Source organism: Stegodyphus dumicola, chromosome 2, assembly GCF_044657685.1.
Source record: "Stegodyphus dumicola isolate Sdum_Otavi_A_Nest chromosome 2, ASM4465768v1".
In the NCBI taxonomy this organism is placed as follows: domain Eukaryota; kingdom Metazoa; phylum Arthropoda; class Arachnida; order Araneae; family Eresidae; genus Stegodyphus; species Stegodyphus dumicola.
Window position 1 is genome coordinate 188,583,224 of NC_140769.1, and position 27,445 is coordinate 188,610,668.

A 27,445-nucleotide genomic window follows, 5' to 3' on the forward strand; every position below is an offset into this window, starting at 1 on the left:
GAGAAACGGAAATACACCCGCGCCCTTTTAACTGTAACACAATTCTGCCAAACTTAAAGGAGCTTTGCCGTAAAGTTTAACAATATTAAATATTATACATTAATTTAAATAAGCTCAATACAAATTCAATAAACACAGTAAAATAATATAATAACTAAGAATACATTATGCACAGTAAAATAACATGCAATAATTATATACAACAAAAAAAAATACATAAGAATTTACATAATCGGAAGGTTTTCCAACGCGTGAGCAGGCCACATACAGCCGCCCATGTGAAAAGTGTGGATTTTCCAAATGTAGTCCAAAAACTTGTAGCGATTGTCCCTGTGCTTTGCTGATGATGACTGAAAATACGAGTCGCACCGAAACTGCAAACATTTAATTTCGAATGGTATCAGAGTCGGAATCATTTGGATTGGATTATTGTAATTTGGCACAAAACCTGTCTAGGTTATCTGCGCCAGACAATTGGTAACAATGCAATTAGTCATTTGTAAAAACTTCCAGCTTAGGTAAGAGACGTTAAAATCTATTATAAAAGCCAATATCTTTTAAAAACAGAAACAAATTACGATGATGTGCTTTTCCAATTAAATTTTTCAAGTCCAGTTCTGAACTATTAAAATGTTTTTGGCGAAAATAATTAAAACTCTGGCATTCCACCAAGATATGATGAACTGTCAGATCTGCGTTGCAGTTTGGGCAGCTGGGATTCTCTTCTCCCTTCAGAAGATACTCATGGGTCAGGCGACAATGGCCAATTCTCAGTTGAGTCAAGAGGACATCTTCCTTTCTATTAACCATACATGGCCAGTATCCAATGGTGGGTTTTACATTTCTCAGCTTGTTACATACTCTGTCATCCCATTGCTTCTGCCATTTGCTGAGGATTTTGCTTTTGACAAACCCTTTGATGTCTGCTAGTGGAATCTGAAGATTGTACATTGTGGTTGCAGTTTTAGCTGCAATATCTGCCAATTCATTCCCCTTAATAGCAACGTGTCCAGGGATCTACGAATATAGAATCTGGTATCCCCGAATTTTTAAAGAATGATTCAACTTTAGGATTCTGATTGCAACTGGATGAGTACATTGAGCGTGATTTTTCAATGACATTAAGGCACTCATGGAATCTGTGTAGATAATAAATTTTGTGTACTTTTGTTTTGAAAGGTAAGTCAAAGCCAGATGGCTCAGAAGTAAGCACAGAGCAAACTGTATGTAATCGAACCCCTACTATTGTTTTTTCTGTGACGAAAGCAGCGCCAACATGATCCTGGGATTTTGATCCGTCTGTATATAGAGGGATATATTTCCTATATTTGTTTCTATGTTGAAAAAAAATCTGCTTGTAGATGATTTCATTAGTTTGTGATTTATTCCAGTGTCGAAAAGTATCCAGAGAATGGATTCTCCTATCCTCCCAGGGAGGAATTCCAAAAAAATCCTCCATCTGTATATCTATATTAGATAAATTATACTCCTCCACCAGAGCACTGGTGATAAGACTTTAAAATAATGCTTTAGACAAAGATTTTCACGTCTTAACCGCAGGGAGGACTCGTTACTTTCCACATATAAGCTTTCCACTGGAGAAGTTCTAAAGGCACCAGTGCATATCCGAAGTGCATGGTGATGTATCGGATCAAGTTTGGCTAATACTGAAGGCCTTGCGGACCCATAAATGATTGATCCATAATCTAGTTTCGAACGAATGAGAGCTCTATATATAAGAAGCATTGAGCTTCGATCAGCACCCCAAGAAGTATTTGACAGTACTTTCAGAATATTCATAGTTTTTAAACATTTCTTTTTTAGATATGTAATATGGGGGAGGAACGTAAGCTTATGGTCAAATATCATTCCTAGGAATTTTATTTCCTTTTCTACAGGAATCAGCACATCTTGCAGATAAAGTTCGGGGTCAGGATGAAGAATTTTCTTTCGACAGAAATGTACACACACAGTCTTTTGAATAGAGAATCTAAAACCATTTTCCTGTGACCATTTAACAATTCTATTGAGAGATGTCTGCAATTTACATTCGATGTCTTTCAGGTCTTCTCCCTGACAACTGACTTGCAGGTCATCGACATAGAGCATACCCTGGACTGCTAGAGGCAGTTGTTTTAAAACAGAATTAATTTTTATACTAAATAATGTAACACTTAATACACTTCCTTGCGGAACGCCCTCTTCTTGATGGAACATGTCAGAAAGTGTATCGCCTATCTTCACATGAAACTTCCGATCCTGTAGGAAATGTTTAATGAATATGGGCATGTTTCCTCGTAAACCATTGTTATATAGTTCACGAAGGATACCGTATCTCCAGGTGGTATCATAGGCTTTCTCTATATCAAAGAAAATGGAAACATAATGATTTCTTCTAACGAACGCTCTACGGATACCTGTTTCTAAGAGTAGGATATTATTGATAGTTGCTCTTCCTTTTCTAAAACCGTTCTGATAAGGGGAGATACAGTTATTTGTCTCTAAATAATAAACCAGACGAGTGTTGATCATCTTTTCAAAGAGTTTGCAGAGGCAGCTAGTAAGGGCGATGGGACGGTAATTCGACGGATTAGTAGGGTCTTTTCCTGGTTTAACAATGGGGATGACAAAAGCTATTTTCCAGTCATTTGGAAAGACTTGTTCCTTCCATACTCTATTAAAGAGAAAGAGGATGGTTGCCAATGACTTGGAAGGAAGATGTTTCAGCATAGGATATGCAATATCATCTGGACCAGGACATGAATTTTTTGTCTGCAGCAGAGCTCTTTTCAGTTCAAGCACAGTAAAATCCTGATTATATGGTTCAGTATTGGGAGAGTTGAAATTAATTAGTTGTTTTTCAATGCATTTTTTTGCGGAAAGAAATTCAAGAGGGTAGTTACTACTGTGTGAGACGGCTGAGAAACTCTGTCCAATAGCGTTGGCAATTTCTTCCCTACTAGTAACTGTTTCGCCACTTGTCTTTAAAATGGAAAGTGTGTGCTCTTTGTAGATACCGGACGCTTTCCGGACTCTCTCCCACACCTTCTTACCCGAAGTTGAAGAGCTAATCGAAGACACATACGAGATCCAAGAATTCTTCTGACTTTTCCTTCGCACCTGCCGAGCTTTTGCTTTATCCCTTTTGAATATTACGAGATTTGATTCTGAAGGATATCGCCGAAAAATGCTCCAAGCTTTTCTTTGTTTTCTGATGGCGTCCTGGCATTCAGGATTCCACCAGGGCTTTGGGTATTTTGGCTGTTTACCCAACGTTTTTGGTATACATATATCAGCTGCTTGAATAATTTTATCTGTAATGATCTTCACAGCCTGATCAATGTGCACATTCTTTATTATTTCTTCAGTAAAAAGAGCATAATGTAAGAAAGAGTCCCAGTCGGCTTTGTCCAACAAAAAGCGTGGTGTTCTAGGTATAAACTCACTCCTATTTCCTGTAATGCTTATGATAATAGGAAAATGATCGCTATTATATAGATAATTCTCGACATTAAAAAAACAAAAAGGCAAAAGCTGTGGAGAAACAATAGCAAGGTCAATGGAATGGAAGGTCCTTGTTGGCTGATGAAAATAAGTGCTTTCTGTGTTGTTAAGGATACAGAGACAGTGGTCGTGGAGTAGCTGTTCAATTTGCTTTCCTCGTGGGTTGGTGTCTTTACTACCCCACAAGGGATTGTGTCCATTGAAATCACCGACTAGAATAAACGGAGCTGGTAATTGGGCAATTAGATCCTCTAAATCTCTTAAGTTAATGTTCTCATTAGGCGGGATGTAAATACTGCAGACAGTAGTCAGTGTTCGAATGCTCAACTGTACTGCAACTGCTTGGAGAGGAGTATCCAAAGGGAGAGCACTCGAAGGGCAATTAATTGAGGTAAGTAGACAAACACCACCACTTGCGCGTTCACTGAATGTCTTATCCTTTCTTGTCATCGAGTACCTACGTAGCTTTGCAAAATTACCACGTTTGAGGAATGTCTCTTGTATCGCTATACAAATAGGTCGATATTTATTAATAAGTTGCTTAATACCATCAATACCCTGATAGAAGCCCCGGCAGTTCCACGAAATGAGAGTAGCCATTAGGAATGTTTATTGCTTCGATGCTGTTTCTTTGTTTTGTGAGGTAGAACATTTTTCGAGAGATCTCCGCCTCCATCTGTTTCCATCTTAGATTCGATAAAGTCTGAAAAGGTCCCTTCAATAGAGCTTCGGCTTGAGCTTCTCTTTTCTGAGCTTTTGATTTTCTTTTTTGAACTCTCTGTTTCTTGTGTTTTTATTTCTCGACTTTCTATTGTCTGTTTGGGAGGAGGTAGAAGAAAGACTTTTTCTTTGTCATTTGTTTTTGGTTCAGGTATCTTCTTCTGTGTGCTATGCGATGTTTGTGTACTTATTGACCGATATGATTTAGTGGCTTGTGCATAGGAGACATTTGCTTTTGACTGACCCGTGCTAAAAAGTTTCTTAGCTTCAGGATAGGAGATTTTTCTTGTAGTCTTAATATGCTGTATTTCTTTCTCTTCTTTCCACTTAGGGCAGTTTTGTGAGTATGCTGGATGATTGCCATGACAGTTTGCACATTTTGGATCAGCTACACAATCCTGACTTTCGTGACCTCCTGCAGAACAGCGAGCACATGCCAGGTTTCCCCGGCATGCGGCCTTCGCATGACCAAACCGTTGACACTTGAAGCAGCGCAGTGGGTTCGGCACGTAAGGTCTGATGGGGCAATTTAGGTAACCTGACTTAATGGCTTTCGGTAGCTCTGGAGAGGAGAAAGACAGAATAAGATGTTTTGTGTTGACGAGTTGCCCGTCTCTACGGACTTTTATTCGGCGGACGCCACATACATTTTGCTCGGCGAGTTCTTTTGAAAGTTCATCCTCAGAGACTGATATCAAGTCTATTTCCGAAATGACACCTCTTGACGTGTTCAAAGACTTATGTGGGGATACAGTAATAGAATGTTCCCCCATTTTGGTCATTTTTTTGGAGAGAGGAAGATTGTGTATCAGATGTAGTCTCGATGAGCAGAGATCCTGAACGGAGCTTTTTTATGTGTTTTGGCTCGCCTACTGAGGCCGCAATATGCTTATGGATGAAGGTGTGGTGATAGATTTTCTAGCTCACCAGTGATAACTAAGAACTTTGGATATTTGTTTGTGCTAATTAAGGTCGAAGTACAAATTCTTTTAGCAGCTCCAGAATTTTTCGTATCCATATGGTTAGGAGAAGAAGTTAAAGTATTCATATTGAAAAGAGAGAAGGTTTCGGGCCCGACCGCCCCACCCACCATGGAGCCCAACAAGGGAACACAGATCCCTGTGTTAGGGCTAGCCGGGCCTATACGCAAACTGAAGCCCCCACAGTCGGCTTTCCCAAAAGCGGATACTTCCGAGAGCTTATCCCCTAGCCACTGACCAATAGGACTAGTGGCCAGCCGATTGACACTAGCGGGGACAGCTAAGTGCCTCCCGTTTTAAGTAGAAGCAGAGGCCAAAGCAGTGTGTTGGGGACAGTACCTCGCCCCTCAACTGCCAGGATCCTCCTTTCCCACCCTACGGGTCACCATGCACGGCAAACGCATAGGCGGTATTCTCACCATGGTGAGACAGAAACCAAGAGTAGTAGCTGCATCTCACAGTGAGCCCCAACCTCCAGTAGAGGAAACCACAAGGGAGAAAAATAGGAGAGAGAGCTAGACAAGAGGAGAGGAAAGAGAGGAGGAAAGGTCACTGGGACCCCGGGAGTGTGATACCCGATCACCAAAACGGCAATCCCCTGAGGGTTCTTCACCTGCTATGCTTTAGCTGGGCATGTTCGAACAGCCTTCACGCCTAGGGTGGCCCTACCAGGAGCTATGCTCCCGACGTACTTCGCCCGTTCCGCCCAGTGACACCCCCCCGCCACGTTGAGGCAGCATAGCAGGACTTTGGGGGGGCGGAACCATTTGGATACATGCCTGGTTACCTGGCATGTGTTGCAATGCTATTTAAAAAAAAAGAACGTATTTGTGTTTTAATTCTGTTTATTAAAGTGCTTTTGGATGTACAATATTTTTGTTGTTGCTGTTGCTTTTTCATCTGGTGCTGGCGTTCACTTTTCCACCTGGTTTCACTTTCCCTCCCAAGAGCTTCAATCTTAAATATGAATGGTCTGTAATGCATGCGTTATTAATCCATCTTTCCAACGACCATACTTGGATGAAAACTGTAATCATAATTAGTATCGCAATGGAATGCATCAAGATTTAAATCAACGTGCAGTGTTCGTCTGGATCGAGCAGTGCGAACTCGAACGTTTTCCAGTCTTGCTTTCCATGGCTTGCCTGTTTCAGAAGAATGAGCTTGAAGCAGTGCGTACTTGAATTTTTGCCACTCTTGCTTTCTGTTACTTGTTTGTTTCATACGACAGGGTTTGAGCAGTGCGTACTAAAACGTTTTTAGTCTTGTTTCCCGTTACTAATTTATTTCTGAAGCTCGTGATGTGCCTTTTCCTTTTGTGCTTGAGGGTAAATTGAACGATCGATCATCATTTTGGTGGCATAATTAATTTCAAAGAAAAGTTAATGCTTTGCGACGTCTATTACTAATTCGCTTTCAAAACGCCAAGAGAAAATGCATGTGATGCAATAGAACGCAAGTTAATGCGTAAAAAATGAAATATTTTACGCTTTGCTGAACGATAACAAACTTTAAAATATTTTTAATTTGGGTGTTGCCATCAATGGAGTCGTAAGGAGGGTACGACTCCATTGATGGAAACACATTTCCCTTAAGTAGCCGAGTTTGTTTATTAACTTCAAGAAAAATTAATATAATTGCTTATTCCCGAGTGACAACACAACTTTTTTACATCGCCGAGTTTTTTGATTAAATTTGAAACATATATATCTTACGCTTCGCAGAGTTGCAACGCAAAACTTTTATATCGCACAGTTTTTAATAAAAAGTTCGTTAAACTAGCATAAAATATACATTGGTGTGCAAAACTTAAGCAACATGTGTTCTTTTTGGCATAACTCCACGAGAAATCATTTGAGAGACATGAAATTCAGAATTAAGAGACATCATTTTGTATTTAAACGATGACGAAAGCATAATTGCTCTAAAAATGAATACAATGCATACAGTATGGAATCAAACAAAAACAGGCTTTATTGAACTCATAGTAACGTTACACATGATTGTCTTTACAAGAGGAAGAACAACAAGCAGGTGTTCCTTAGTATGGGATATGCCCTCCCCTTACTGCAATGGTTGCTTCGAACGGTCTCTCCATACTCAGCACCAGATTTTCCAAAAGATCTTGAGGTAAGAGTGCCCATTCCTCAATCAGCATCTGTTTCAGTTGTTGGGTGTTTCCTGGAGGATGTAATCGTGTCACAAGCGTCTCCCCAAAGCATCCATGGGGTTTAAATCAAGGGAGCACGCTGGCCAATCCATTCCAGTGATATCTTCACTTTTCAGTAGCTTCTGAACAGCAAGAGTGCGATGTGGTCGTGCTTTTTCATCCATAAAAATGAAGTCTGCTCCAATGGCACCTCGGAACAGACGCACAGGGGGAAGGATCACCTCCTGACGATAGCGATCTCCGGTTACAGAACTTCTGTCGAAAACGTGGAGCTCTGTCCGCCCGTTCTCCCGCGAACGGGCTGGCTGCATGGGTGTTTTCGTGGTTTTCCCCATGTGTAACGTGTATACGAGCCAGTTTCCCTTAGAAAGTCCTCCACGAAGGCTCTCCTCCCCGTAGGCAGATAGCTTTCGAGGCTTTGCCATAATCACACACACACACACTGTCCGCCCGTTCTGCATAATGCCTCTCCAGACGAGATCTTCAGGACACCGTAACGGTCTCTTTCTGTAATGTTATTGAGATTAAACCATGTCCCGACCTCTCTCCAAATCAATTTGTGTTGAGAATCGCTTGTGGCACTAAAACGATTCTCATCCGTAAGGTGGGTATGACTTCATTGATGATATGCCCAGGTTTTGCGCTCTTCTCACCACTGTAAACGGTGATGCCGATGGCCAACTTTCAAAGCGATGCAGCGTTCAGAACAGCAGGCGCATAGACCACCTTTGTGAAGGTGTTTGGACGCAATAAACCACGACAATTGTCGCCCGTTGCCGTTCACAGTTGTTGAGCTGTGGCACTTGCTGACTGGTTTGGACTCTTTTCGTCTGCAAGACTATATATAGGTTATTTGTTGCGGTTGTTTTCCTGGGACGGCCACCACCAACCTTTCTAACAGCCGTACCTATGGTTTGTAATACTTTCCACGCGTGAGAAAAGATATTTTTGTTGATTCCGAACTCTTCAGCTATACTGGTTACACTTCGCCCCTACTCCAGATTTTCGATCATTCTTCCACGTGTGAAGTCATCCAGATCATTTCTTCTAGCCTTATTTCACAAAAGATCATTAACAGAAAATTATAACTCGTGGAAATTCTTTATTATGTACACATATGAAAAATTATGTACTCATATTATTTTCCGTTTTAAGTATAAATATCACCTAATAAAAAATTAGCATTAGCTATAACATATATCACAAATTTGTTTTAATCCCTAAAGGTAATACGTAATTAACGAAATAATTTTCTGTATTAATGAAAAATAATCTTTCTAAATTGTTCAGAACTAACACAATATTGTCCATAATAAGTACTACTCACTTTTTAATTCATTGGTTATGAAATATAACTACAAGCTTGCATGTGTTTAATAGTATTTCACTGCTTATCATTCTTCCTAAAAATTATAGGATAACCAAGAGTTTCAGAAATTTTTATTTTTTATGAAATGTGTTATGTAACTCCAATTGGCAATAGAGCTCATATTCGAAATATCCGTATAATTAGTTTGCTCTTTGCCATAAGCAAACGCGCGTTGCTTACGGAAACTAGGGGGGGGGGGGGAAAACACTACTAGAGTGTGAAAGTTTTAGTTTTCTTTTATCATATTTTATTTCAAAGAGCTTGTACAGTTAAAAAAATATTTTTTAATTTCCATGCAACAAAATACAATTCTTCGGATAAAGTTACGAAATGAAATCATTTCTACGTGCTTTACACAGAATTTAAACTAAAATAATAACATCAATTTTAATTTAGGTAGGTCTTTAAATTAAGCAAGTTATCTTTCACTATTTTGAAATCAAAGAATGAAATAATCTTCTGTTTACGCAAATCAAAACTCGCAACTTATGATTAACAATGCCCTTAGTAGAAATACTTTACTTTTGGGTTCTGGTTAGGTTAAGTTAGGTTATTTGAATACGGTAAATCATCTACATAGAGAGATTTGGTTTGGTTCATTTAATTACGGCAAAGCACACGAGGGCTATCTGCCTAAGGAGAAGGATACCTTCATCGAGAACTTTCGATTAGGAACTGGCTTTGTATACATGTTACACATGGAGAAAACCGCGAAAACGACCATGCAGCCAGCACATTCTCCGGGATTCAAACTCCGGGGACTGAACGACCAGTGTTCAGCTACTTTGCCACTCGGCTACTGGTGGGTCATCTCCATAGAAAGAGGCATGGCTTTGTGGAAGTCTTTCTAAGAGTAACTGGCTCGTATTCACGTTACACATGGAAAAAATCACGAAAGCCAACCTGCAATCAACCAACTTCATCTGGGTTCGAACCCGGAACGAAATATCAGTATTCAGCATCTTCTAACCACTTGGCCGCTAATGAAGGCCAGTTATGATTAAGCAAGACTGTTGGACACTTCAACCCATGTTCGAACCCCGGCGAAAGGGTTGGTTGCATGTTTTCTTCATGTGTAACGTAAATACAATCCCGTTTAGTCTTCGAGGTATTCTATCCTTACGTTTAGTCTTTGACGAAGGTATTCTTCCCTTTGCAAGTTGCTCTCGTGCACTTTGAATTATTAAAAATCAACTATCGAGTCTACACATTTAGTAACCTCGTAAGAAAATGTGTTTACTGCACTGAATTATCAGGGCTGTATTACTCAAACCAATTAAACAGTAAAGACATAATTAAATTAACAGCATCTTAATTTTATTTGGCCTTAAAAGAAACACAAATAATCTAAAATATTGCAGACCCGATGACTGGAGTCTTGCTGTAAATGCTGTTGCAAAATGAGTATCCCGAGTATTTATAATTTTGCTTCTTGTCTCTTCATTTATAATTTAAAATGATAATAGTTTATGAACTTTTACCACAATTTCCCATTACTGGCGTTCTATCCATGCTAGAAAGTAGAAGGTGGGACAGTGGTGTGTTTGTTTGTTCTTGCAGACAATACGCGGGAGGGCGCCGTCCAGACAAACGAGCGACTCCGGCTGGTAACAGGAAAAGTGACCGTCTCGTATAACACAGTGAAGGGTGCTCTCACCGGCATGCACGAACGCTACGAGGCCTCGAAAGTGGAGCGCAATGTTTTCCGAAGGTACGCCCTCCTCAAGGGGATCGTAAAGGAAGTAATCCAGCTGGACGCCCAATATTGGCTGCTTCTTGATGTCCCGAAGCAAGATAAACAGGAACAAGTGAGTCTTTATTCATTACTTGTTGTAAATATTTCGCTTTCTTTGCTTATATTTTTATGTCTTTTGATTTAGAACTATTTTGTATTTTTGTTCCATTTAGGTATGTTCATTTATTATTAAATTTTTTTTAATTTTGTTTATATTGTTCATTATTTTTATTATAAACGTTACCTGAGCTTGTGTAATTTGTGAGAGATAATTTTTAATGTGTTTAATTGGAGTACTTGTGTATTATCAGGTACCTGTCAATATATTGCCAACAGCCTTTTGCACTTTCTAATGGTTAAATATTGTTTTTAAAATCATAAGATCAATGAAATAGGTTTCTTTTCTATTACAGGCAGATAACGTTTAGCAATGACATTCAAATTACATCAGATACTATTGTCTATAGCAGGGTTGGCCAAACTTCAGTAAGAGCCATACGTTTGAATTCAGGAATGTCCGAGAGCCACAAGTTCATGTTTACATCATTATAGAAGTAGTGGAGGAGATTTTAAATAGAAATAAATCCCTGATAACTTTGTAAAAATAGTCTAAATTAATTACTTCCTTTTGGACACTGAATAGTTTTAGTTTACCATATTTCATACACATATTTTATATGCATGAGCCGCACAAATTGCCTTCGAGAGCTTTATCAGGCTCGCGAGCAGCACTTTGGCCTCCCCTGGTCTATAGCTTGCCTCTACCTTTATATGAGCTCCGCTAAATAAGAAGGCAAGTGCTAGGCTCTCAAACTATTTCCCTTCTGTTATTCTAACACTTTGTCGACTATTGCTCTTATTACATATCCATCTTACGCCTTTCATCTTAGGTAAGTTTCGAAAAACTCGAGATTTTTTTTTTTTTTTTTTTTTTTTTTTGGCAAAATGGATAATAATGATTTTAATAACGGATATTATCTATTTCATTTCTCAATAAATCTAATAAATACATGATGCAAAACTATGTCAAAAAAGAAAAAGCATTTGCCTGAGAAGCGTGCGAAGGGGTACAAATATGCATTTCCTCTAAATGGTCTGAGATTGATATCGAAATGTTGAAATAAAAAAGAAACCATTTCTACCACCTTTTAAGGAGTGAATAAACAGGAAAAAATTAATAAACCCGTTCATTTTAAAAAAAAACCAAAACAATTTCCAGGCTTGCAGAATGCTCACAGCAATCAGAGTCCGGAAAGGATATTTTTAGCAATATACCGGTTAATACACCAGAACTTTAACTAGTTTGATATTAATTGGTTCGCATAACCTCCTCTCTACTGTCCTTGGTTTCGCATTATCTTCTGTCTTCTGTTGATCTCTAGCTGTGGTTCTTTCATTTTGGCGAAGAGATCGTATGGTCACCCAAGTATGGCGGGTATTCCAGTATCTCCCACTGCCAACGATCGAAGAAAATACATAATACTGCTCGAATTTTGATACCGTGCATTGTCATGAAGAATAATGAGAAGAGTTTGGGACGCAGATGATGTCTCCCAAATGACGAAACCCACTTACTACACACTCACTTCACGTACTTATACATTGTCTATTTTACGCATTGAATTTATTATAATAATTACTGCTGTATATGAAATATATAATGTATATATTGGTGATATATTAAGTAACACATAGTAAGGGGGAAAAGAGAACGCTTTTATGTACCCCATTCTGGTTGAATTCTATAAAATTCAACTCAACTTTTCCTTTTCATGTCTAGAATGTGTGCTTTAGGACGCGTGTTAAATTTTTGTATAGTACTGTACTAACATATGCAGTTTAGAAAGGAATACAGTTCGTTAATTTACATACAGATAAAAATGTACCCATTTTAGCGACGAAAATCTGAAATTCCAGTCTTTGCAACTTTTCAATTTTAAAATAGCTAAAGTTTTTTATTTTATATACTTTCCAAATTAAGACGTTATGTATCACCTTCTCTAATTCTGTATTTCGATTTTTTTAATTAACTTTCCATTTATCTTTTGAAACAATTTCAGTTTAGTTTAATTAATATTATGCTAACTTAACTGCACTGAAGATTTTTGTAAATTATGATAAATAAATTTTTTATACTGAAGTTATGCTTAAAAAATTTAATTATCAACGTATGTTCACAACATCTTTCAGATACATCTTAATAGTCAACAAATTTTATTTCCTAAATAACAACATTAAAAACAACATTTAAAGTAATCACTTTAGATATAGAAGTGGCTGTAAATTTCCTTTCTGTAATATATGACTATAACAGCTTACAAATACTTAAATTTGTAAGTATATATTATTGAAATAATAAGCAAACTCATAAAAATTTATGAAAATTAATATCTAAATGAAAGTCTAAACAATAAAACTTATAAAACACTATTTTGAAATAGAAGTATTGGTTTTAGAAAATGTTAGTTATTAGTCTAGTTATTTTTTCTTAATATTAATAATGGAAAATAATGTCTCAAGATTCTTACCACAGAAAAGCGAATCATCATAACACTCTCCTTTCTATCACATAAATCCTTATGTTTAAGAGAAAACTATTACTTCTTTAGCCAGCAGGATTTAATATCGTATGTGAGGCAACATTAAGCATCACTCATCCCTATATCATGTAAGAATTTTCCTTTTTGCTAATTGTAACTTGTGCCTAATCGCCAACAACACTGTAAGTGGCTTATCGCTATGTCCAGACATGAAAACAGAAACTTAAGAATGGTGTAAAAGACCATTTTATTTAAAAGTTAGTTAGTTGAACAGAAGGCACATCTGGTGCTTACAAATCAGTCAACATGTATGGCGAGAGCTCAAAGTAAAAAAGTTCATTGTAAAAATAAATCTAAATAACTACTAGCCAAAGGCTACGCAGAGTAAATGAACCCCGGAAGTTGGCTCTTAGGCTTACACTGGCGTGAAAGCACAATCGGTAAGAATAAAATACCGCCGAAAGCAGAAACCCTTATTTTAGATTAGCAAACTAGTAACCTGGCCTTCAGCAGGCAGAATACTTCATGCCTATGCGATTTCAAACCCTCACTTGAATAAATGCGGGCTAATTTGTATTCTGGCAGAAAAAAGAAAAGGGAGAAATGATAGTACAGATTTGCCAATATAAAATAACTGACTAAGTAAATTAAAATAAACCTTACAGTTAAAACCCCTTAGCTTTCTTTAATGATAAGAATGTTATTTCACAAACCAACACAGCTTTACTCTTGAGGCTGTACGGTAAGCGAGCTTCCGAGATGGAAAATAATCAAGCCAGTAGTTTTTAATATTTATTATAAAACTTAAACAAAGCTTTCTGGGTTAAATAAAATGTAAAAACATTAACACAGTTACAGAAAAGAAAGATACAGCTTTCGGATGCGACTTACTCGTACGACGTTTTTCAGACAGACTGTTTTACCTTTCTCGTTTTCGTCCCATAGAAACGGCTCAAGGGTGTGTTTGTTAACTAGGTTTTTCCTTGATTACTTTTCGACCATTTCGGCAGACACTCGGGGTATGTTCCTCTGAGAACAGGAAGTTCTCTAATATAAAACTGATGTTCCATTAAAACTGGGGATTGTTACGTGGTGAAGTCAATCAAATTTTTATTTACAAGTATACTATGATTTAGTTTTGAATTCCCCTCAGCTCACGATGTAGGTAATAATTAAATAAGATTGCCTAAAATTTTCAACCATAAGGATTTTAAAATTGATCTGAAACACGTTTTTTGAAACACACAATTTGTTTTCCTTTTCCAAAACACAGACTTCATCCAGAAGCCGAAAAACCACAAAGTTGATGTTAAAATATATGGAACATGACAATTATGCTAACCGTTCATACAAAAAGTTTCCAGTTTTTCTTCCGTTTGTATGAAATGCTATGCCTAAATGAGAAACAAATATTTTTAACTGAAAGAAGGTAACCGTATAAAATAAATCCTACTTGCCTTCTACAATCTCTGCATGAAACGTTATGCTCGGTTTCAAAGGTAATAAAATAGCTTTAACCGAAATATTTCTATTCTGAAGCAATAAATCTTACATTAAACTAAAAAAATGTTTCTGATATGCTTAGAATAAAAGAATTTCATCCAGCGAAACAAACCTGAAGATAGATGGCCTGACAAATACGCTCCAGATTCCGCCTATGTGCTAGCAATGAAACAATCGATCAGACATAAGAGAAATATAGCTCAGAACATAGAATAGGTACGTAAAATAAAAATTCTAAATTAGACAATGTTTCTTACTTATGAAAAATAGAATTTTGTATATTCTTAATCCAAAAGTTTTTAACAAACTCTAGGCTAGAGATTAATATTCGATGAAAGTTGATTATAATTACATTTGGCAATATGTTATTCTTCGTAAGGAATTCAACAGACTCCAAGTACATAGCTTGTTGAAATGCAAATAATGATGTATCTAAAATTATAACAAAGAAAGGAGAAAACATGCATCATGTCTACAAAAGGATTTTACCCTGCCTTTTTTTGCAACTGTTGCTCGTAAACATGTATTTCCGATTACAAAGATGGTTAGAATGGTGCAAATATTCATGCCGTGACTTTTTTTTTTTTTTTTTTTTTTTTTTTTTTTTTTTTTTTAAATTTTGGAAGTCAGTTTCAAAAATAAGTACAGTATCTAAGTTTTTATAGCTTGCTCCGTTCCCTATATTTATATTTCGGAAAATGTTATGGTCATTATTAAAAAAAATCTGAGGAGGGCACCACATGACTTATACAGCACATTAAATTATGCATATTTTTTGCTGCACTTCATTTAAACTTATTTCAGCGAATTTCATTGAAGATATATTTTTCATTCCATAAATACAGTTCTCACTCCGCGGCAAGTAAAAATACATAAAATTCAAAACATCTTCATTGAAAATTATAAAATAAAAAAAATCACCGAATACTTAAAAAGTTTTTGCAATTAAAATGACTTTCTGCGGAAAACAAGCAATTCGACCAACAGGCAGAAAGGCAAAATTTTCGGTGCATAAAACTTAACTCGGTCCAATTGCGCACAGCGACACTGAAGTTGGCGCATCAGCTGACTTAATTCACTATACAACTAAGAGTTTCAAATGTAATAAATTAACGCCATGTTAGGCTTAGCACCACGTACATTTTTAAATTGTTAATAGTTCTGCAACTATTGCATGCAAATTAATTAAAGGCATAAAAACCTGAACCGAAACATAAGAACCACCTAATTCAATCACTTTTGAAGCAAAGAATGCACAGTTTACCAATATATAAGAATAGAGACACCGAGCTCACCGAACAAGAGGAGATGGTGGGTGTTTTCATATACAAAATTTAAACGTTCTACGGCTAAACATTTTTGAGTTATGCGAGATGCACACATGCATACGCCTTCTGAATCCATTTTAAATTCATTTTGCAATCATTTACAGTGGTTAGGCCAGTCGGCTGCGATACCGAAGAACCCGGGTTCAAATTCCGGTAAAGGCATGTATGTAAATTGTCTGTCCCTTCATAGGAGGTAACGGTGGTCGCCTATTACGTATCTTCATAATAAAATGACCACCATTTCTGGCCTTAGTTGCGGCGAAAGCCTAAAAATGGCTTGTGGTCGCAATTAAGAAAGAAATATTTTCGAAAGTATAACTTTATCCCCTCAAATGATAATATAGGCATATTGTAATTATTATAGGATGGTTTATTGCATGTCTTTATCGCACCATGCGTCTTTTGGCAAGTCTGTATAGGCACTTGCGACCCAGAAGCTCCGAAAAATTAGACTCTTCTGTTCTAAGGCAACTAAAAAATCATAAACAGCCATAAAGGAAATAACGAAAATGTAATACTTTTAATGAGATTTTGTAATATTTACTTAGTTAAAGCGGAAAATTAACCGATGAAGATGTAGCTAGCATTCAACAAAGCCAAAGCAAATTAAAATTCACATTAAGGATTTACTTAAGCAATGAAACATCATAAAATAAATTTATTGCTCCGTCCTATATCATGTCACAGTAAGTATAGATAGTATGCATAGTTTCCTTGAGATGTTTACGGAGAAGTGCATTTTATTTTAACCGAGCGTACAATCCTATTGATTTGTTTTAGATTCTATCTAGCTTCCAGTTCACCAATAGGCAGTACATATCCCATGGGTAAAATGAAAGCTAGATAAATCTCCTGGAACATCTTCTCACTCGGAAGGTTGTGTAAAGCAAGGATGTTGAATTAATCGGTGGGTGATAACTCGCTGAATTCTTGAGTAACTTAATTCACTATTCTATCCCCGTGGTTAGATTTATGCTTGTACAGAATGTTTCGAGAACACTTTAGTAATAGTTTTATTTTGTGGGTGCTAAATCTATAGCTCCAAATTAAAAGCCTTTTAAATTATGGGAAGTATCTTTTTCTTTCAATTTGAGAATTGATGAAAATATAAAATATAAAAAAGTGATATTTATGGGTGTTTCGTTCCGGAAATGTTTTATTACAATAGAAGCCATTTACGTGACTATTAAGTCAATCAAAGTTCTAACTTCTGAATTTAATATTTCTCAGTTTTTGCAGTGTCTTTTATTCAAATTTTATAAACTTCATTCAGATCTGTTACCTTGCTAATTTTATGTTCATTCAAACTTCTGATATTTAAACAGAACTACCATTATAAATTTGAAGTTTATTTTAACCTTGTTTTTTCAGCTTCGAATGCATTTAATAATGATTAGCTACTAATAAATTATTAAGCTCTATATGGATCTAGAACTTTCCAGAAATTCTTTGAGCAAACAGAATAAAATATCTCTCAAGGAACACTATGATTTCGTTGTTATCATAAATACGAATATTTAACTATGAACTTACATTCCAAATGATTTTTAAATATTTCATCTATTTTTTGGAGAAGGTTTATATACAATGTAAAGCGCCGTTCCCTTTAGGGTTTATCTGAGCTAACGGAGTCAGTTCCCTGTGTCGACTAGCTCCGCTGTGCCTGCAGTTCAGATTTTTCAACTTGCTGCTCTATGAGGAGAAACTGGTTTTGGAGATGGGTCGACTACGTTTGTTGTGTTCGTTAGCTCAGATAAACCCCAGTGGGAACGGCCCTTAAGAGCTTTTAATCTCATACATTTGTGTAACAAAGCCATCTGGCATAATCGCCTTTTGCACGATTTTTGCCACTGAAGTTTATTTTAGAGCTAGCACTAAAGAATGAAAAGATAAAGGCGAGTTCATTATTTTTGAAACATCACATTGCAACCCAGTTTTCTGTAAGGAACTTCTTGCTTCTCCTCAGTAAAATATTTTGTGCTTGCTTATTCCGAAATCCTAGCAAAACAGTCATCAGGAACGGGAAAAACTGTTCTTTGAGGCCGATAGGACCTCAATGAAACTTCAGTACAGGGACTGTTCGCATATATTTTAGACTATGTTAATTGCACTTACAGAAATAATTTATCTAAACGGTTTTTAATGTTTTAACGTGTTTTAAATGTTCTATAACCTTTATTCTTTACTATATTTCCACATGATAATTTCCCAGACAACAAAGCCTTTTATAGTAATGGAAGAGGTATTTTATCCAATTCCTGTTGAACAGCTTTCCAAAGTCTAAGAAAGTTTGTAGTCGACGTTTGGACGATCCGCTTTTTAAAAGTCCCAAAGCTGAAACATCTATGGGTTACACTAGGATCTCGTAGTAGGGATATGAGTAAGGGGTATGGAATTGATATACGTTTCTTGTTCCATTTTTTTCCCAGGAAATTAACAGTGGATTTTGATGTGTGGCTGCTTGCTTCGTCTTGATGCAGTTCTACTTTTTGTTGCTACTGTAACTAAAGAGAAAGTATTTTATATTTGAAAATAAAGTATAAAATATGTTCCTGACAATATGAGGAGTTGATCTTAATATTTTTCTCCACTCTCTCTTTATTTTTAATTTGTCGTTATATGAAAAGCCAGCAATAATCATAAATATCTTTGGAAGCCTTTCTTTAGACTTTTTAACCATGTTTTAAACATTTTTTTCATTTTTGATGATAATAAATGGATTTGTTTTTATTTCAGTCATTTAAGTGCACCCAAAATTCGTCTATTTTGACAACATTTTTTCATTTTTATCGTGATAAGTGTTTCTTATAAAGAATTCTGCAGCGTGTAGTTCGTTCGGCGATATGTCGTAAAGAAAGATGACGCACGTTGTTTTTTCGCCTTTTTAAGATTCAAATCAGTATAAATCGCGTTGTTGACAGTTGACAATGTAATGTAGAACTGCTGGAGTACACCACATTTTGGCGCATTAAGTCAGTTACAGTGAAGGAGAAAAAAAAAAAAAAAACAATATTAATCATTCATTCAAGAATAAAATTTTATCCTCAGCCAGATAGGCGAAAGAGGCATTTTCTTATCATAGTAATATTATTAATTTAGCCCTTAAGTAATTGTGATTATATTAATTCAAAATCAAGAGCATTTGCAAAGCTATCAAAATTCCATCCTTTAAGCGGATGAAAATGTAACGGGAAAATAAAGATAAGGAGAAAAACTTATCATCCTTAAAGCTACTTCTCGCCATCGGTAACCGGAAGCTTGAGATAAAAATAGGCATTCTCCACTTGACAAGTAATGTATACTGGGATTAGAAAATGGAGATACCAAAATTTCTGCCTCTGAAAAATTTAGGAACATGCCTAGACGAAATCAGTAAACTCGGCTAGCTCTTGACGAAACCTCAATTCCGATATTTAGGAAGACCGGATCTTGGGAAAAAACACCAGGGATGAGATAAACACGCTCATGGTTCTTGACCGCACACGTTGATAAATGTGAGATAGGCATAGTTCACAACCCTAAAGGGCGGAATAAAGCCGCATAACCCACTGGAACTACTGTTTTATTCTCGGGATAAACAGCTCGGCCGACGAAGTCCGGAGTTTCTTAAATTCATCCAAGCAAATACTCACAAAATAGTTCCCTCGATAATACCCCCAGAAGAAGATATTGAAACGCACTGCTTAATTTCACACCTTATAAGCTTACTTGTTCATGGATCTCTGCGAGGAGTATGGCCATCGACATTCAGAAGGCATTTTTTGTTGAGCCATACTTGGTAGTGACAAGCAAAATGTAAATGACAAGATCACCAAAAACCCAAAAACCTTACGAATGGGCTTACCCTTACGAATAACAGTTGAAAGGACTATTAAATTCTCGTTAACTAAGCTTCCAACAAAAAAACTGATGATTTACAGCATTCTGTAATCTTTTCCTGCGCTAGGAAATAACAGCAAAGTTTTCCTTCGGAACAGGGGTAAGACCTATCCGTTGGCATTTTCAGATCTTACCCTTAGGAAGACAGTTGAAAAAGATACGAGCGCACCAAATCCTTCGCGCGATCACAAAAGCAACCAGGAAACCAGAATTTCGGACCCCGTAAACACGACTGAAACATCTATTCCGCCAAATCAGTTAAAAACAATCCCTTTGCACAAGCGCGGCCAGTAAGCCCGAAAGCCAAAAACCGGACAGGGCATGCCAACTCGTTGATCTTAACGCGTAACCTCATATTAACCCTTGACCTTTACTGAAGGAGAATCACGTATTCAACACCCTAAGCAAAATAAGGAACAATAAAGCAATTTTCAGAACATTCTACTGCTTTCTGGAATTTGAAAATGAAGCAGCAAAAACCTTGCCAGCCCTCATGATTTTACATACAAGAATTATTTCCTTCTTTTCACAATTTTCCAGTTAAAATTTAAAAAACAAAAATAACATTGAAGCATCAGCGTTCAGATAATAATTTAAAGAAATAAAAACTCCCTATTAAATGAAAGAATAAAGAAATAAAATTACACTAGAATAATTCTAGTTTCCAAATAATTACAATTACGCTAATTAATTCTCTTGTCGATAAATTCAGGAATTTTACTACTTAACAACACTGAACATTTTAATGATTTTGCAACTGGTTTGATGGAGTTTCATTTAACGTTAAAAATCTTACCTTTGAAACATTTGAAAGATTCCTTTTTTTCTTGAGGATGTGTTTGGAGCTATTTTTTCACTTGAAGCCAAACTTCGACGATTTTTTTCTTTCTTGCTGATAATATTACCTGTCGTTCGTGGCTTTAAATGTGTTTTTTTAATAACTAGATACAAATAATTGTCTTCGCAAAAGAGCACAGACATAGTCTTCCATTCATTGCTTCTTTTAAACGGCCATTTTTCATGAAAACAAAACTGTCAAGCAGCAGACGATAATTTATACTTTCAAAAATAGAACTGCAATTAAAAAAGTTCCAAGCAGACGAATATCGTTTATAACAAAGGAAAATTGTCTAAAAACTGTGCGAAAAGTACAATTTGCAATGCATCTGTTGCAAAAAATCGCCTTAATCAGTTACTTCATAAACAGAGAATTTAATAAACCAAATGCACTCGATTAGTTTGCTTGTATCTGAAAATTTAAGCATATAAATACACTTACCTTTTTCAGCTTCTATGTATCAACGTATTTTTTTATTCATTTCCTGTTGCTGTTATACCGGTTGGCCATAATTAAACTGACAGTGCTCACAGTGTTCTGTAGCGCGATCTATTATTATTAACCTGTGTGCATTCAATCTATTACTAACCTGTACGCACGCAACAATAGTAAAGCAGAAAAGAATTACAATGTAATTATGCATTAGGAATTTCAACATTTACGGATTTTATCGTATAGCAATATAAGTATTATGTTCAAACTTTATTTCATACTATTCTTTTAATTTTTAGGCTTTTCGTACATGTTTCAAATATTTTGTTAACGATTTAAACGAAGTTGCTTTAAATTTTATAAGCGTTTTCAGCTAAAGGTATATGATGTAGAAATCATAAAACTCTGACAGCTTACTTTCCTTATTATAAATAGCAAACATACAATGCAAAACTAGATTAATCATAGTTAAAGCTTCCTCTCTTATACTCATTACTCACTGGATGGTCGTCTCACCATAAAGCTTTCAACCAAACTGTCCAGCCAGCAGAGAGTGACATTTCAACGTGTATTAAAATAAACTATAATTATTTTCGAAAAATAAATAGGACTTAGTTATAACTTTATTTACTTTTAACAGAAATATGACCCAGAAATATATTTGGATAATATTTACTTGAAATCATCATATTTATTTAATTTTCGCAAATGACTAATAATAATAGTTATAATAGTAACTATTAATAAGCAAAACATAATAGTAGCTATTTAAAGACTGATTAAACCACAAATAAAAAGAAGCTTTAAACTAGATCTTTACGATATTTTTTACAGTACATTTTCTGCTTTATAAATTTAAACGAATTTTATATGCAAGTATACAATACACATTTTTGTACAATATGATGCAAGGGGATAATCATAAACAGGTTTGCTTGGAAGTATCGGCAAAATTCTAAAAATTAAATTTAAAAAAAAATTATAAAACAAACGAATTTTCCAAAAATATTTATATTCACCATTTCTTTCAAGTATAGAGAGATTTAAGATGATATTCAGAACTTAGTAGAAAAATTGTATGTTAATTTCTTCCTTAAATTAAAAACTAAACTTCTCTCGTATCTAAAAGGAAAAGTAACAAAAATTCTGAAAGTATTAGATTTTATATTACGCCCAAAAGAGGCGTTTTTTTAACGTTTTGTGGATTACCTTTATTCATTTAATATCAGGTTCTTCGCACTTAAACCATAAAATTGAATTCAACAGCAATATCAAAAAATAATTTTAAAGAGCATATTTTTAGAAATTCCAGTACACAGTCTCGCGCGCTGGAGATAGAAATTTTTCTTTTTTATGCAGTGTTGCCATTGCTCGCTTTGAAATCGATGAGTTTGCTAATCAAAAATTCGTTAAGGTTTTTCAGAATATGAAATAGATAATTGAAAAGTTTAAAATTCCAAATTTGGGCTTTCATATGCTCATATTAGAGTGGAGGACTACGTTATTCAAAATTTGGTGTCTCTAAGTACCGTTTCTATTTCACTGAGAGAGATACATAGATACACACATGCAGATTTTTTTATTATTTAATGTCTTTAAATATAATGCAGTGCTCTAGTATTTGTTGGCAACAATTTGAAAAGTGAAGCGCCGTTTATAGTGAAGCAATGCAAAATGCCAATACGAAATTAGTAGCCCTTCTAGGCACATTGCCCTTTTGGGTTAAAAATCTATGTACTTTTGATTAACAATACTCATTTTGCCGTTTACTTTACCTTCCATGGTTTTAGCGGATTTCTTTGCCAACGAAGAATACGAGAGTTAAATTGAAGCCCTTAAAAAGTAAATAATATCACAGAAACCTAGGATTCATTCTGAAATATAAAACTTAATGTTTTTACTAATAAAATAATTAAAGAATACTTGGGGATTTAACAGAATTTTAGTTTACCTAGTAATAAACTGATATATGTATTTGTATAAATATTTTCTCCAATAAAATTAGCAAATCCATTCAGCCAACTCATATTATATATCATTTTTATTTAAAACTAACGTAACACGCATAGCGCCAATTTTCGTTTGGTAAATAATATTATCGGATAAAATATTCCATTTGTTTATTTCTCAGCGGTGTTTATTTAAGAGTACTTTAACATCACCAGAAGTAATTAAATTTTATTCCCTTAGAAAATAAGTACATCTGACTCAATAAATGTTAAACTTAAATTCAAATAAATAAGGAAAATTGTAAAAGGTAAATTGAAATGCTGTAACAAAATAAAGTGTAATCTAACCTGAAGAGCGGAGTTGAAGAATTTTTCAAAAGCATTAAAAAAGTCAATGCGAATACAATTTTCTCTCAACCAAAATATAAATTCTAATTAAGTTAACTTCAAAATGTTTACTTGAAATTGAATAGTGTGAATTTGAATTAAATTTCCTTCATTTCTTTCTTTCACGACGAATTCGGAAAGGAAATTCCTTACAAATAGGTACAAAAGAATAGCATTGGTTAAATTGCTAGAAACTATTATCCAGTAAACCCTTACAGAATAAACAGTGTTCTTATTATCCTGAGTAATCCTGTAACTGCTTAAGCTAAAAAGAAACATTATTTTAATAAGGCAAATTAATTTCTTATTTGTAATTAATTTATCAACTACTGAAGGCAAAAATTCATGTAAGATTTAGGATAATAGTTTTGAATTTTAAAATGATCTAAATTAATTATTAGTTGGATAAATATTATTGCATGTCAGATGTTTCGTAAATTAGATGTTAGAATGTATTTTAGATTTCATGAATTAGCAGGCAGCTTACAAAACAAACATAGGCTCGATTCTTTTGCAGCAGCTCGAAACTTTAATAAATTAATAGAAGTGAAGCAAAGGTAAAATTTAAGGTATCGCTTAAATTCTCTTTGAAAGAATTAAAAATATTACAAATTCTCTAACAAAAATTCGAGATCGCCTGCAGCTGAAAATTAGGAATTCTGGAACTCAAAAGATACTATAAAACTGTAAACTTCATTAACAAGATGAATACGAAACACCTCTGCTGAAATCAAGTTATATTAATATACCCCTTGCCCTTATAGTTTCTCCGATTATAGAAAAGAGCACTGAGGAAGTTTTGTGCCAGGGATTTTCAGAATACATTTGACAAGACCTACACTGACAATCATTGATGAAACTCCAAAAAATGTTAATAAATTTGATATTAAGAAAACGCTGGGGAAAGTAAATTTGTTGACAAGATCCAGTAGAATTTTCAGAAGCAATATCTTGCTTTCTACTCAGACTGCTTATAAATTCCTAACGGATGTCGGCACAGAATTTATGCAATAAAAAACGATGAGTTAATTAAATACATAAATCTGAATTTCAATCGATTTCATAGATATTATGATTTCTATCAATTCAGTGTAGTGAAAACAGTTTTAAATACATTTTACACCAGTAAGTTTTGTTAAATTTAACAGTTACTAAACCTTAAAAAATGTGTAAATTCCCAATCAGATATGTTTCCGTTATGAGGCACTGAACGTCCAAAGGGACAATTCTCAGAACCCGTACATCTCCACGAAAAGCCACGCAGCTAGGTTACCATTTTTACTTACTACAAGGACTTGAACGCCATACAGTAACAGATTATCGCTCAAAGTGGATTCACGTGATCCTTTAGGAGCAGAACTTTCGTCTGATTGGTTGATCTCTACCAGGACAGTGTTGCAGCCGAAATATTTTCGGCAACGTTTTAAAAAATCCCGCGTAGCCGGTACATTGTTTCCGTAGCTAGGCGGGACTTCGCTTCCAGCGGAGGGTTTTTTTCTAGTAATCATCCCGTTTAGACCAGTACTACTAGAAGCCTGTTTTTTAATAAAGTCCCGTCTAGCAGAGACCGTCGCTAGATGTGATACCCTCTTCAGGTTATTATTTGAAATTAACCAGTTAGTTATAATATCAGCCTTTACTATAACTTATCGACGTTTCCCCATCAGAATTCAAATCAGTTAGAGAGTATTTAAGCGTTGGCATTTGGCTTGTAAGACAAACGGACTGTAAGTGGAGGTTTTGGGATTGTTTCTGCCTCTCGGGGACATGTTATTTTAGTTATGCCATCTTTGATAAATTTGTAGTTATTCGGCTCTGCGTTATTGCTGCCGGTATTTAAATCTGATGCACCGGTTAAAGCTCTCCGAGCTAACTTCGATTTAAATAAGATTGTGTGGTGTTCGACTACTATACTTTTTAAGTTTGAATTTGACTGTTACTTTAATTACATCGCCAGAAGTAGTGATTGATTTTGTAAGCATAAAACGTGCACTTATATTCAAAGTTCTGTTTATTAAAAGGGTTGTTTTAAACTTTTTCAGATTGCTGTAATTACTTCAGACACAGTGATAATCTTTACGTTGGTTAAGAGTTTGGAACTAGTTTATGCTTCCAGAGCAAACCAAACTCTATAAATTCCTGTTTATCATCTTTAATGAATGAGCCCACCAGCGGCTAAGCGGTCTGTACCTTTTCCTCCATGCGTAATGTGTATACGAGTCAGTTTCCCTTAAAAAATCCCTCATTTTCATTTCTTCATTTCATTTCGAAGTCATTTCTTCCTTAGGCAGATAGCGCTGGAGGCTTTGCTATATTCAGATAAACCAAACTAAACCTTTTATGAATCTATGTTTTCGTTCTGATAGGTTAAGTATTGAACAGGTCAGTTATTTTCTGAATTAAGTTCTTCCCTTTTTAATGATCCAATAATAATCGTAATGGGCGAAGATCGTAAGAATCGTAATGGATAACCACTGGAGACATCTGTCTTAGAAATAAAGAACTGTAACTATTCACAAGAGTAAACAAAATTTTAAAAGTATTTCTGTATTAAATTTTGATTTAAATCAAACGCTAACTCTAAACTATTACATATGCAGAGAAGGTGGAATATGCAATATCACAAACTTCAATCTAATAAAACGTTCTAAAAGATCTTTTCTTTAAATCAAAGATAGATATATTTTAGATTTAATTAGAAACTAAAGTGCATCGAGTGTAAGATATTTTTCCAACTGAAATTCAAATAAATTCTCCAGTAGCATAGCAGCAGAGAAATAGTTCCCATACTCCTTCCGTTGTAGATTGTTCAGGCAGTCTTCTCACCTGCGTTTTAAATTTCGAAGTTATTTTATACTTTTCATACTCAGGTATCTCTCCTTAATACGCTATTTTTTTATCCTCAGAACAGATAAAATGGAAACAGAGATATTGGATAGTTTTAACTAATTATATTAATTAATTAAATCTACTATTAGACAGTTTTATATAATTATATTAATTAGTCAAAGCTACTACTAAATTCTACTTAGTTACTAAATAAGTTAATTATTTGGATCTTTTGTCGTCTTATCATGAGCTTTGAAATTAACGATGGTAAATTTAATTGATAAAATGAAAGGATACGTGAACTTCATTCAGACAGTCGATACTTATCATCGGTAAAACATCTTAAATATGCGAAAGACTATAAATTTTAACTATCATAATTTTTTTCTTAAAACTTTTCCTTCGGTTAAATTAAACTGCCATTCTAGTATACCCATATTTACTATTTTTATTCGTAAATATAAAAGTAGCGCACACATTAAATGGCAATATATTGCCAAGATCATTCAATAAAATATTGTCTTAATTAAATCTCAGACGAAAATTTCAGCTGACAAAGATTTAGCAATCTACGATTCCATAATGCTATAAAATTTTGGATTCGCTAAGATTTACTAAATTCAAGACTGTAGAAACATTATGTTACTTAGAAGCAGGAGATGTGAAAAATGTGCATCGCCTTCGCTATGTCTTCAGCCCTGGACGTTTCGACAATTGGAAGCGTCGAGTTTGCTTCCAACTACACCACGAAGGCATGCGGAAAAAAGGGAAAAATACCATATGTGCTTCCCCTTTTAAAGGGTAACTGGGGAACCCAATCAGCAAATCCAAATGGTGACGAATTATCGCCCACCAACCTGCTAAAAGGTATGTATATCTCTCGCATTGTGAAAAACCAATGGTACATACAGCCATCAGATTTTGAATAACGAAGCCCTCCGTCCAAATATGAGAACCTGGAAGCCCAAATTAGGAATTTGGAATTTGTTTTATTGCCTGTTTCATACTTCGTAAAATGTTAACGAATATTTGCTATAAAACTCAACGATTTCAAAGCGAGCACTGGCAACTCTGTAGAGAATAAAACATTTTTATATCCATAAATGTTACTGTATGAATAAAACATTTTTATATCTGAAACTGCCTATCAGAAATTCTAAAGATATGCTGTTTTTGAATATTTTCAGCACAAAGTGGCATTAGGCAAATGCTCTAGAAACGTGTAGTGTCTGTAAATGAAATAAACGCCCTTTCGAACTTAATATAAAATCTTAAAACTCTC

General features: G+C 35.2%; 1 protein-coding gene across 3 annotated transcripts in view; it reads left to right on the forward strand.

Moving 5' to 3' along the window:
* Positions 1-27,445, forward strand: part of LOC118184299 (uncharacterized) — a 414,080-nt gene that overhangs the window by 301,762 nt on the left and 84,873 nt on the right. For all 3 annotated transcript variants that reach the window (XM_085811552.1, XM_085811553.1, XM_085811554.1), the window contains exon 3: positions 10,304-10,551. In XM_085811552.1, coding sequence (XP_085667678.1) covers positions 10,304-10,551 — 248 coding nt within the window. The remainder of the gene's footprint in view (positions 1-10,303; positions 10,552-27,445) is intronic.